This window comes from Epinephelus lanceolatus, chromosome 5 (assembly GCF_041903045.1).
Source record: "Epinephelus lanceolatus isolate andai-2023 chromosome 5, ASM4190304v1, whole genome shotgun sequence".
NCBI classification, from domain to species: domain Eukaryota; kingdom Metazoa; phylum Chordata; class Actinopteri; order Perciformes; family Serranidae; genus Epinephelus; species Epinephelus lanceolatus.
The window spans coordinates 22,794,932-22,809,552 of record NC_135738.1 but is presented as its reverse complement, the minus strand read 5'-3'; the positions used below and the strand labels follow the sequence as shown (position 1 = coordinate 22,809,552).

At 39.5% G+C, this 14,621-nt stretch overlaps 1 protein-coding gene across 2 annotated transcripts in view; it reads left to right on the top strand.

Annotated features, from left to right (window-relative positions):
• Nucleotides 1–14,621, top strand: part of fkbp16 (FKBP prolyl isomerase 16) — a 95,640-nt gene that overhangs the window by 76,569 nt on the left and 4,450 nt on the right. For both annotated transcript variants that reach the window (XM_078167882.1, XM_033634662.2), the window contains exons 5-7: nucleotides 8,664–8,881; nucleotides 13,171–13,352; nucleotides 13,593–13,670. In XM_078167882.1, coding sequence (XP_078024008.1) covers nucleotides 8,664–8,881; nucleotides 13,171–13,352; nucleotides 13,593–13,670 — 478 coding nt within the window. The remainder of the gene's footprint in view (nucleotides 1–8,663; nucleotides 8,882–13,170; nucleotides 13,353–13,592; nucleotides 13,671–14,621) is intronic.

The window sequence follows — 14,621 nt, the reverse complement described above, 5'->3', positions numbered from 1 at the left end:
TGTTGTGCTCATTGATCCCTCACAGTTAAAGAAACAACCCAGCCAAACAGAGGTTTACAGGCAGGGTTTAAAGATGGCAACGTAATCTTCCTGCACTGTATAGTCAGACCGAGACTGACAAATGACACAAAAACTGTGGAGAGGACACCAGGCAGTTAACTTAACTAAAATATAATCTAGCGCATAATCCCATGTAAAACTTGTCATTTTTACACTTTAGTTTTTGCAGGGATGAAGCCAACGAGATATAAAGTCTAAATAAGCGAGTTGTTTCCAGTCTTTATGCTAAGCTGTCTCCTCGATGGAGCTTCTTATATAACAAACAATTCTGTCTCATAAGCTACTTGTATTTTAATGTCAAATCATTTTTGTCACATGACAACAAGTTTTGATAGTTTTGCTTAAATATGTATCATTTCTAACTAGAAACTTGTCAGTATGTTGTTAGCCATTAGCTGCGTGTATAGGCAAGAATCTGGCAATATGATATGAATCATGATTGCAGGGTTACAACTGCGAAATATGTGTAATATTGTAATGTAGGCAAGGTGACATAACGCAATTATTTTAAAGGAGCAGTGTGTAGGATTTAGTGACATCTAGTGGTGAGGATTGCAGATTGTAACCAGCCAAATCTTCTCCCTTGTGTGAACTCCCGGTTACAATTCCTTCAGAATTCCTTGTTCAGGAGGTTCTAACTGAGAGCTGAATTACCTGTAGAGGTCACTTCCTCTCCATAACAAATGGACCACAAGTGTTATTTATAAAACAATGCGTAGGATCCATACAAAAAATGTACGTACAAACAAAAGCCAAAAATGGTGAGGGCTAAAAAATATCCAATCATTTCTACAATCAGGCCTCCACCTCACCATCTGCGTCACCAATTTCTTGTCTCCAAAATGTTCATAAGCATGGGTCACAGTTTCTCCCATCAAGTCTTGTTTTATAGATCACAACTTCTGTGTGGGAAGTGGTGTAGACCTTTGTCAGGTCTTGTTTTGTGCATACGCAATGTTTATAAATGAGACCCCAGGTAATTAAAACCAGTAAAAACACTGCATAAAGCAGTTTCACGTTACAAACCAGTGTTTCTCCGATGTTGTTCAGCTTGTTGTGGCAGGACTGCTGTCCACAGTGGTCAATGTGATAACGCAGATGGATCCATCTAGAGCCAGTTTTTGGTTTGTCCATTATGGGCTACTATAGAAACATGGCGGTGCTAAAATGGCAATGTCTTTTGACAAGGACCCGCTCCCTATGTAGATATAAACAGTTCCTTCTAAGGTAACGAAAACACAACGATTCTTATTTTCAGGTGATTGTATGCTACAGAAAACATACTCAAATGCTCAAGGGTGTGGATGTTTTCTTACACCCCTATTAGCCATGGTTTTCTTGGTGACCTGCAGTAAACATTATCATGAATGTGGGCAGTGCAAAGCACTATTCGGACGGGATTAGTTTTACATGGGCACCTGGGGTAATGTCACTTTACCACAGGACGTCGGTAATATTAATGGCCAATTAGAACGGGATAAGAAATATCAGTAAAACTGAGTGGGAGGGGTAAATCCATACACACACCGCCGTCCCCTCCTGCCGTCATGTGCGTATGACATTGCTTCCTGTGCGTACCACACTCGAACACACTTGAATTGTGTTCGTCGTAGGCCCACAGTACCTGAGGTTTCACACGGACTTGTCCGACTGTGAAGTGCAAAACTGAGTGCTTCTTCAAGAGCCTCCATGCTTGAAAATCCACAAAAAGCCACTTGTAAACAGGATATGATGAAATATCTACACCCACACACATATTTACTGCTGGTCTATTCGCACGGGATTAGTATTACCTGAGGTAATTGTCCTGGACCCTTTTACAGAAGGTAAAAGTCGCGGTAATCTTTACTGACATCGTGCGGTAACAATTACTGACATGGCACATTCGGACGGGACTAAAATCTCTGGTAATTATTACTTTACCCAACGTACTATGTGAAACTAATCCCATCCGAATAGGGCTTAGGTCTGTCTATGTGAGTCTAGGCGGCCACCTGAACCTGTCTCTGTCTCTCACTGCTGTCTGAGCTGCTGCCTCAGCAAACGTCTCATATCTTTAAGTCAGCTCAGCACCGATCTCTTCAGCCCTCAGGCTCCGTCCCACTGCTGAAGGCTAAGACCTTCAAAAAACCTCCCAGTGCCCCTTCACACCAGCATTTTCTCTGGTTCGGCTCAGAAGGCAACCAGCAGGGTCGTCTCTCTGCAAGATGGTTTGAGGAAAGATTACCGTATGTTCAGCTCATGTTCATTCAGATCATGTTCAGCTAGACCCACAACAACAACATTCAACATGACGCTGTGATATTTGACTCTAAATGCAATATTGATGCAGGTGTGTTTGGGGTGTCTAAACATTTTCTTGGAACGGAGGTCAGTCTGTCCACCGTTTTGATTGATATCTGTGAAATTTTGTTCAGATATTTACGTTGCTCACAGGATGAAATCTCATGATTTTAATGTCTTTTCATGTAGTGCCACCAACAGGCTGACATTTCTGGTTCACACTGAAACATCTCAACAACGACTGGATGGTATGCACGTTCATGTCAGTCTCAGAAGGAGTCACTGTCATTAGATGTCATTAGAATTAAGATGACCTTGTGATTAGGTGCGTGGCTTTTAAATGCTAATGTTTGCTCACAGGGCTGTTACCAGAACTCTTCTGAGAGCACATACGTAGCTGTAATGTTAGGTAATCAAAACTCTGTATTTTTTATTGTCCAGTGTGCCATCCGCAGCTAAACATCCATCGTTTTCTGTTGTTCTCTATTCCTCTGCAGACTTCTGACTGGAGAATTAGCAAGAGTAGTGGATTGAAAATCACATAAATCACGTGATCATGTTAGCATTAAGCTCAGAGCATTGCTGTGCCTAAAGCCACTTTTACATAATGCTTACGAGCTGCCAGTCAGAAACATTTATGTCAGCCTCCTAGTCGTAATCTGATACAGTCTATGGTTGTAATCTGAGATCAGGAATTTCTGATGGCTACGTCTGCCATTGGGTGAAAGGAACATCTCAGTAAATTATTTAAGAATATTTACATCTACATTTACATAACGCAACAATGTTACTTAATTTAGGCTATTTAATCAGCGTGACTACCAAACTAGCAGTGATCATCTTGAAATGATGCGTGAACACAGAGGACATTTTGGCGCATCATAGCAGATAGAATCATAGGTGTAACTGGTAACATCAGATTAATGGCTGCATTCCATGTAGGTGAGCTCGTCCCAGAGTCCTCATGCATGCAGGCTCACTGGTTTTGCTCTCGGGACACTTGTTTCACCTGCGGTTTCCTGCTACAAGTCAAAATGTCTGCTGTCACAGAGCTGTGAGCACGACGGTCGCCTCTTGTTAATCTCATAAAACAGTGGTGCTTTAACCAGAATCTGATCAGAGTCTGGTATATTGGTATTTTCAAGCTCGTAGAGGAAGTTTAATACACCATCGATATACTCATGTTTGTGTGATAGTATGTCAGCATCGAGAGGCTGAGAGGACCAGCTATGGAGGCCGGCTCCCCAGCTCAGTGTTGGGACGTGGACGATCGAGGTTAAAGTTGCAGGTTCAGGTTTCACTGGAATCTTGCGGAGCGATCTCACCCCGCTGACCAGCTTCTGCTTCCTGTTTGCACTAATAAGGCCCTTGGGGCTCACTGGCTGAGCTCAGAGCAGCAGCACACTGGTGTGGCGCTAATCACCACTGACCCACATGACACGGTGAACCTTATAGATCTGTCAGCGTGCTGCGCTCTCGGATTACACTCGACAGTTCACCGGTCATGCTGATTTTGTTTAATGCTCATGAGGACTCCACTTAGTGATTCGCGGTATCCCTCAGTGTTTAAGGCGTAACTCTGTGTACTGCACATTGCTGTGTTTTTCTGCTTACTGCTCGTTCATTAGTTGCTGAGCTTAATGACATAATGCTACAAAGGTCACCTGTTGAATCCTGCATGTAAAGAACTGTTTTTTTGTCAGGCAGTGAGCAGTTGGTGTGTGTGACTTGTTTTTCATTTAAGGTAACGCATTATTTGAGATCCACAAAGTTTTGCTGTTGCACATTTATCGTGTACAGCTGCATCTGCATCAATTAATAAGAAATGACTCATCGTTTCTCATCTAATGTGTCCTGATCTGTGTGAGTCACGAGCAGTAAAGTGGGAGTGTTTCCTCCATATGAAGAAAGGAAATCAATATCTAATGATGATAATGAGCTCTGGGTTTTGCTGCTGAGTTATTTACAAACCAAACACTGTCACGATTTCAGACACAGATATGAGACATTATCTGGAAACTGAAAATACGACAGAGCCACGTCTCTCATTCCACCTCATCTCCCCTGATAAAGAAATCAAGCTCGGTGAGCACAGACCTTTAGTGTGCATTATTCATTAACTTAAAAAACAAAAGTGGGTTCAGAGGTGAATCCACACGAGTCCATTTAATCTGGAGCCAGGCACTAGCAGCAGGCAGGACACCGTGTGCGTTATTGTTGTACGCCGCACAGCCTTACATAATACGCAGCCTTCAGAATATTGTGTAATATTTTCAGATAAGAGAAGAGAAAAGTGTGCAAGGGCAACAAATAGCTGCAGTATGTCCACGTGCTGTACAGACTTAGCGGTGGATCATTTGGCGATGGTGTCACATTCTTAGTACGCCAGCAAAACGCATGACATTAGCAGTGAGGAGGGATCTGTCTCTGATGGTCGAATGTACAGCCCGTTTTAGAATGACTAACATAACCTGGTGTGACCTAAGCTCGTGTACTCTATGTTCTCCACGAATGAATCAACTGTCTTCTTCTCTGCTGCTCTTTAACGCCTCTTATACAGCTCATCTGATCCTCAGTAAACATGCAGCGGTATGCAAAAACAAGTCCGCAGAACTAAACTAAATGCTGCTGTGAGTAAATAACCCAGACCAGCTTCTGAAAGATCTGCATCTGCTTATTCACGGTCTTAAACGATAACGTCTCTGAACGCTACTTCCTCCAGTGCTGAGCGCAGGGATCCGGCTCAGGTTTCGGAGGCCTCGGCTCAGCTGCTGGTTTCACACTCCTGTGACAGTAAACAAGGTCTCCAGAGAGGAGAGGTGAAAGGGTAATCTGATCCCACCTGCTGACACAGCGTCCCTGTAACTGGGGATACAACTAATTCTGTTAGACAGACGTAAATTGTTTCATTGACACAACCAGTTTGAATAATTCATGACCTGACACAACTCCCACTCCTATCACTTTGCAGCAAACAGTCGCTGGGTGGGATCAGCTGGACGCTCAACTTCCCTCTGTCGAGTCTATTAAAATGACAGTATCCACTTAAAAGTTGAAGGATTTTTATTTGTTTGTTTCAGGATTGTTGGGTTTTATTATAGTGGAAAAACAACTGATAAACATGAAACATGCAGTGTTTTTGTACGCACACACACTAACACACAGCGACACACACACCTTTGGAACCAGAGCCTCTACAGAGTAACTGATAATGGACCATTGTGCACCATGTGGTCACAGGAGCTTGATGATTGAAAACCAAATTAACTTTCCTTCTGAGTGACTCTTGAGTAAGCTCAAGCCGTCAGCGGCTCACAGGTTCATACCAGTTTCAAATTCTTGTCTGCTTTAAATGAGCCGGAGTCACTCAGACGTCTTTTTAAAGGTGTTGATTTTAAGGTGTGTGTGAGCTGTTGGATGCAGTGAAGTGTAATTAATATAGAGAGCAGCTGAAACAACACACATCATTAGAAACTCTATGTATCTTCAGTTTGCAGTTTGTTTTCTGATATCACAGTGCCTTTGTATTCATGTACGAGAGTTTGCGTGTTTGTCGAAATGCCTTTGAAACACTCATGAAGAGGCCGTGACACAAAACCTCAAGTATTCGGCTCTGATCCTGATGGAAGAGTTTAAGATTAAATTGGGAAATGTTCTGCTAAAGTGAGTCATCACTTCGAGGAAATTACCTCCTCAAGGCTCTCTTAGTTTTTGATAAAACCACAGCAAATGTATCTAAATGGCCACCATTAATGTCTGAGCATGAGAAGTGGGCTATTTCTGTTTTACCTCCGGTCAGCCGAGACACTGTAGTTTAGACACGACCATCAAATTATTTCACAAATACTTATTTTTCCTCTCACCCATAGTGCTATTTATCAATCTAGATTGTTTTGGTGTGAGTTGCTGAATCTTGGCTACAGAGATGTTTTGCCTTCTCTCTAATGTACTGGAACTAGATGGCACTCAGCTTGTGGTGCTCAAAGCACATTGAAAAACAACCGCAGGTGACCAAAGTGCTGCACAAATCAGAAGAATGGCACACAAATATATAGCAATATAACATGTACACAAATATAAAACAGAATAATGGCGGTAAGAACAGTTACATACATAAAAAGATTGTAAAATATTAAAACCACTACGAACAACCAAAGGCCATTGAAAACATGTACGTTTTAAGATTTGTCTTAAAAGTGTCAATGTGGAGGGAGCATTTGATTGAGAGTGAAAGGCTATTCCAAAGCAGCTACTGCAAAGGCACGATCTGTCTTACCCACCAGCCTCGATCGCGGAACACTCAAAAGACAAAAGACAGAGAAGATTGTAGAGGTCGGGAGTTGGAGTAGGGGCAGAAGGTACTGGGGTGCCAGCCCATGTACAGTATGGCTTTGAAAACAAATAAAAGAACCTTAAAATCAATCCTGTATTTGATAGGTAGCCAGTGCAGGGAAGCTAGCACTGGTGTAATGCTGTCTCTTTTCCTGGCACCAGGGAGGAGTCTTGCTGCAGCATGATACAGCAAAATACATTAAAAAAAACTCAACAGCAATGTCACTTTCCAGAAATCATGATCTGATTAATCAAGATAATCTACTGACCTTGTTGTAAGCAGTTTCATGATCAATAGAAAATATTTTCTTTCTACCAAACTACACCCGCCAACCGTATCACCGCTGTTACAAGACACCTAATGTTATGCCTGACTCGTTACCTGGCACTCCTAACGCTGGTAACTGTTACCTTTAACTAAGCTTCGTTATTTCCCTGCGGTGTGCAGTTGGATTTGAACATATGCCTCACTTACCTAATGTGTGTAGCTCTCTGAGCTGTCTAGGGGGTAAATGGGTTACTCACCCTTCATCAGACCCGACTGCTACTATAGGCGGCCACCTCAACCCGACGCTTCGGGCGTCCCCTCCAGTCAACGGCCAGGCAGGGCCAGCACAAGCAGCATTGTTGTGATTTTAGTTCATGGGGGGGTTGAACACAACCCCAGATCAGGTGAGGTGTGTAGTAGCGTTCCCGGATCGGTGGATTATGTCTCTGGATTTCTGAATGTCTGTCGGAATCTTCTGCAGAAATGTGGCGTGGCAGTCTGTCGGTGTCTCCAGCAGCCAGCCTCGACTCCAATCAACCGCCGCCTTTTCAGATGTGTCAGCTCCTTGGGAGTTACCCAATACCCCAAGTGGAACATCAGCCTCTCCCCGCTTTCTAACTCCACCCCTAACCGTACACCTAGCCTCCTAATTATGTGACATAACAACCGCGCAGAAGGAAGCGTGCATCTATGCTAGCTCACCTTGCACCACTGAGCTAGCTAACGATACAGCTCAGCCAAGGAGGACGCCATTTATGTTTACATGTTGTGCTGTCACCAGCATGACATGATATGTTTGGCAGGTGAAGTTCAGTAAAAAGAAATTAGTTTCCACATGAAACTGCTCACAACAAGGTCTGCAGATTATCTTGAGTCAACCTGGTCTTATTCCAAAGTTGTCGAAATCCAGCGCTTGGGCAGTGACTTGCAGCGTCAGACGCTGACGAAAAAAACTGTCCTTTAACGTCAGCATGATAAGCGGGCAGTCACTGTTATAGTTTAACAGCGGTCGGCAGCAGGTGGAAATGCGGCGGGACAAGAAACTAAAGTTCAGGCACTGAAACTCCGAGTAGAGTTGGCTGGAGGGATGGGGGATGCATCCAACAAACAGCAACCTTCACATGGGAGAGCGGTGTTTGCGTCCCATAAGATTATAAAGCCAAACCCAGTTATTTTCTTAAACCTAACCACATGTGCTAGTTCTTGGAGGAAAAAAACGTCAATTCAGGTTGTTGTACTAATGTACTGTGTTTATTTTAAAAAGAGACGGTATGTAAATGATACATTTCCTGTGAGAACGGAAGTGTATTTTGAAAGAAGATAATGCATGTAAGAGGCAGAAAATCTTTCCTGGTTTTAGGGTTCAGGTTCAGGTTACTTCATTGATACCCAAGGGTAAACTAGTTGCGCAGTTGAGAGTCAAAACATCCATCACAGATTGAGCAATCAAAACAAAACATAAAACATAAAATACAAAATTCCTGGTATTATTGTTTGCATTCACCCACTTCTTCACGATATCCACAGTACAGATGATTCATTGTCAGAAATCTTATTGTGTAAATATTTTGTGAAAGCACCAATAGTCAACCCTATGAAATCATCTCAGTATCAATATCAAGGTACAGTATTTGATAAAAAAAAAAAAAATTAGATTTTCTTTATATCGTTCAGCCCCAGTACTGATTATGTGTTTGTTTTTGTTTTTGTTTACATGCAGGGAGCCTGATATTCCAGCCTGGGCTCCTCTACTCTACCAGCTCCAGGTGCTGGACGTCAGAGAGAAACCGGACCCGTTAACTCTGCCCATTGATGACCGCATCCGCATCAGCAACCAGAAACGAGAGCGAGGAAACTTTCATTTCCAGAGGGAGGAATACAGCATGGCTGCCAGAGCCTATTGCATGGCTCTGGATGTGCTGACCACAGGCAGCAGAGGTAACCCAGCATCAAAACCTGAAGTTATTCATAGAAAATATTTACATACTGTCACCTGTACCAGGAATGTGTTGTCATAGCTGATGTGAGCATTAGAGTGAAAATGGGAATAGAAAACCGCACACACACACACACACACACACACACACACACGCATCAAAAACATGAAACATGACATTTGTTAGAGACCTCAAACAAAACATCTCCACATCAGTCTCAGCACAGAGTGACATAACAGTTTAGTGGCTCTCCTCCAGTCTGCCACCACCCTAATCACACCATCACCATGCAGAGCCACATCTATCTGAGCCCAGAGCCACGATAAATATTTCAGCTTAATTCTTTTGCATAATCAAAGCTAATCAACTTTCATATTATTTCCACCTCCTTAATCGCTCTAATCATTGACGAGGCAGGGTGGACCCGAGAGGGAAATGTGATTGAACAGTGAAGAGAAAAACATGGACTGCTTCTCAATGCATCAATGATGTCGGACTAGTGAGTGAACTAACTGCGGCACTGAAGAGAGGAGTTTATCAGGGCATCCAGATCATGTCATTAGTGGATGAGAAGATGACCAGAAAAAAAATGAAGCAGAGACATCAACATCTTGTTGATGTTGGGGCGGATTTTGGGCTCATCTCTTTTATATGATGCAGGGAGATAAGAAGTCACTCTAGTTCAGGGGCTGTCAGAGTTTTCATGACTGTGTGACACTAGTGAGATTCCACTAGTTGTCACTGAAAGTTGTCATTTCTGACCTGTCAAACACTCATTGGGTGGCATTTTTGATAACATACTATACTATGACGGTTTTTTTATGATATTTCACGACATACTATACTATGACATTTTTTTATGACATTTCACGACATACTATACTATGACATTTTTTGATGATTTTTGACGACATACTATACTATGACATTTTTTGATGATTTTTGACGACATACTATACTATGACGTTTTTTTATGATATTTCACGACATACTATACTATGACGTTTTTTAATGATATTTCACGACATACTATACTACGGTGTTTTTTCATGATTTTTGATAACATACTATACTATGACTTTTTTTCATGATTTTGGACGACATACTATACCATGACATTTTTTCATGATTTTGGACGACATACTATACTATGACATTTTTACATGATTTTTGATAACATACTATATACTATGACATTTTTTGATGATTTTTGATAGCATACTATACTATGATGTTTTTTCATGATTTTGGACGACATACTATACTATGACATTTTTACATGATTTTTGATAACATACTATACTATGACTTTTTTTCATGATTTTGGACGACATACTATACTATGATGTTTTTTTCATCATTTTGGACGACATACTACACTATGACATTTTTTATGATTTTGGGCGACATGCTACATTATGACTTTTCATGATTTTGGACGACATACACACTATGACATTTTTTGATGATTTTTGACGACATACTATACTATGACATTTTTTGATGATTTTTGACGACATACTATACTATGACGTTTTTTTATGATATTTCACGACATACTATACTATGACGTTTTTTATGATATTTCATGACATACTATACTATGACATTTTTTATGATTTTGGACGACATACTATACTATGACATTTTTTATGATTTTGGACGACATGCTATACTATGACGTTTTTTTATGATATTTCACGACATACTATACTATGGTGTTTTTTCATGATTTTTGATAACATACTATACTATGACTTTTTTTCATGATTTTGGACAACATACTATACTATGACATTTTTTCATGATTTTTGATAGCATACTATACTATGACTTTTTTTCATGATTTTGGACGACATACTATACTATGACGTTTTTTTCATCATTTTGGACGACATACTACACTATGACATTTTTTATGATTTTGGCGACATGCTACATTATGACTTTTCATGATTTTGGACGACATACACACTATGACTTTTTTTCATGATTTTGGACAACATAATATACTATGACATTTTTTGATGATTTTTGATAACATATTATACTATGTCGTTTTTTTTATGATATTTCACGACATACTACACTATGACATTTTTTATGATTTTGGACGACATACTACACTATGACATTTTTTGATGATTTTTGACGACATACTATACTATGACGTTTTTTTATGATATTTCACGACATACTATACTATGACATTTTTTATGATTTTTGACGACATGCTATACTATGACGTTTTTTTATGATATTTCACGACATACTATACTATGGTGTTTTTTCATGATTTTTGATAACATACTGTACTGTGACGTCTTTTTATGATTTTGGACGGCATACTATACTATGACTTTTTTTCATGATTTTGGACAACATACTATACTATGAAATTTTTTCATGATTTTGGACGGCATACTATACTATGACTTTTTTTCATGATTTTGGACAACATACTATACTATGACATTTTTTCATGATTTTGGACGACATACTATACTATGACGTTTTTTTTTTATGATATTTCACGACATACTACTATGACATTTTTTTCTGATTTTGGACGACATACTACACGATGACTTTTTTTCATGATTTTGGACGACATACTATACTGTGATGTTTTTTGATGATTTTTGATAACATACTGGACTATGACTTTTTTTCATGATTTTTGATAACATACTATACCATAACGTTTTTTTATGATATTTCACGACATCCTATACTATGACATTTTTTATGATTTTGGATGATATGCTACACTATGACGTTTTTTCATGATTTTTGATAACATACTATACTATGACGTTTTTTCATGATTTTGGACAACATATTATACTATGACGTTTTTTGATGATTTTTGATAACATACTATACTATGACTTTTTTTCATGATTTTTGATAACATACTATACTATGACGTTTTTTATGATATTTCACGACATACTATACTATGACGTTTTTTGATGATTTTTGATAACATAATATACTATGACTTTTTTTCATGATTTTTGATAACATACTATACTATGACTTTTTTTTATGATATTTCACGACATACTATACTATGACATTTTTCATAATTTTGGACGACATACTACACTATGACGTTTTTTCATGATTTTTGACGACATGCTATACTGTGACTTTTTTATGATATTTCACGAGATACTATACTATGACATTTTTTATGAATTTGGACGACATACTATACTATGACGTTTTTTCATGATTTTGGACGACATACTATACTATGATTTTTTTCATGATTTCTGTCGACATACTACACTGACTTTTTTTCATGATTTTGGACGACATACTATACTATGGCTTTTTTTCATGATTTTGGACGACATACTATACTATGACGATTTTTGATGATTTTTGACGTCATAAAAGACTAGGACTTCCTGTCTTTATGAGATACTATACCATGACTTACTCTGATGATAGTCTTGGTTCTCCGTTGTAGTCCGTTTTTGTCCCATCATGTGGCTGATGCAAACAACACAGTGACAGTTTTGTAGAGAAGAGACTGGATTATTCCAGAGTAGAGCTATTTAAAAAATATATAACAGTTCAATAGGTAGATATTTACGTCAGGAGATGTTAGAGAACAAAAACACTGTTAAAAGGAGTTTGAATATTGAGCTCAGATTCATGAGTTGGACAGACACATGACCCCAAATTAATGATAATTTTCTGTATCTGCTGGATGTATAAATAGGCAACTGTTTGCTTACAAATTCACCATGTCAACTGAAGAGGTGATAATGTTTTGATGTTGTTGCCTCTTAGAGGCCAAAAAAAAGAAAAGTTATTTAATGATGCTGTAAACAATCCAACTTGGCAATGCACCCTTAATGGATTAAATTCAACAATAAATCTTAGATATCAACTGTTACAAAAAGATGTGCATCAACACAGATGTGGTCCCAGAACTGCTGACATTTATCACCCATCATACTCAGTGCCAAGTATTACAAACCTGCTTGTTACTTGGGTCTAATGATGAAACCATGCAATTGTTACAGCAGGGACAGTGATACAATATCCAGCTGTATAAAAAACACAACATGTACTATCCCTATAATGACACCCTATGGGACCTCCCTCTTTCAAAGTCCAAATATTTTCTATTATCTGCAATATTTTTAAATAAGTCCTCTTCAAGATTAGATAACTAATCTCTGTTTTTGAGCGTACAGTGTTTTGTCACAAATAGACTCAATAAAACGTCCACAGTAGAGCAGATGTTGAAGGTCGTGTCTCTCTGTCCAGATGGTAGTGACGGTGGCGTGGAGGCAGAGGAGGAGGAGGTGCGGGACTACCGGGTGAAGTGTTTGAACAACCTGGCCACCGCTCAGCTCAAACTGGAGCAGTTTGATAAGGCGCTGCACACCAGCCGGGACGTTCTGACCCTTGAGCCAAACAACGTCAAGTCCCTTTTCAGGGCGGGAAAGGTGAGAGTCCTCCTGCTGAAAGACAACATCACTGCATCTCATTTGATACTTATCAACCCATAAATGATTATTGCGGCCAGAGTTCCTGGAAGGAAGAGAAATTTGTTTAATATGAGATTAGATTTAATTATTTTATAGGAAGAAATAGGTGCTACATTATTGCTCTCTGTTCTCTGCCTGTTGTGATTTATGGTTCCAGCAGCGCTGCTCCTGCTGTAAGGTTTTTATATTCTCTTTCAGCTGTTGTCAGACATGGGCCAATACAAAGAGGCGATGGAGGTGCTAAAGAAGGCATTGAAACTGGAGCCGGCCACCAAGGTGAGATTATGTTGGTGAGCTGCCCCCCCCCCCCCCCCCCCCCTTTCCTCTAAATCTGCCCGTGAGTCCCATCCGTCGCTCACACAGAGGAAAGGTCATTCTAAAATTAGGCAGCCATTATTATTACAGCCACCGAATCTACCAATCAATACAAATAAATGGTGGACAATGACATTTGTGCCTTCATAACAAAAACTACAAAGTTGTGGTAAAAAGTTAAAAATAAAGTCAGAATTTTAATTTCAATGCTTAAGAAACACTGTCAAGTATAACAACCAGCATGTGATAATATAATGACCTCATACAAATATAAGCAGTGTCCCAGGAGATATCCAACACCTCAAATAAATAAATGAATAAATAAATCAAACAAAACAGTTATATAGCGCTTTTCAGAGTCCTCAAAGACACTTCACATTGAGTAGGATAAAAAGAAACACAGTACATTCTTTATCGAAGAAAATAAAATAAAAGACTCAGAAAGAAATACACAGACAGCATGTTTATCCAACATAAACTTTATTCAACAACACTAAGAGTCTACAACCACGCTAATGGCTTTCTAAACATCAGCATGCTAACATGTGAATGAATCTATGGTCCCAAGATCCTGCCTTTCCCAGCCCAAAGTTATCTTAATCTGGCACATTAAGAACTTTTAAAGGATTTTATGTTCAAATATTTAATTTATGTTTCCTTGGGTAAGTGTGTTGACATCAGCCGCCTGCAGCAGCCTACTGATGTTTTACTCTTTGAAACATGTGCCCTAAAATTTGTCAGATATCTCCACAGTGGCTGGGTGAATTTTTATTATTCAAACTGTATTTGAAACGTTCACCACCCTTCATTGTTTTGCAATTTGAACTATGAGGATATCCCTTATCAATCTCTTATAATGTTGCTTGAAATTAAGAGACACATTCTCAAAGAGTGAGCACTTGGGAACAGATC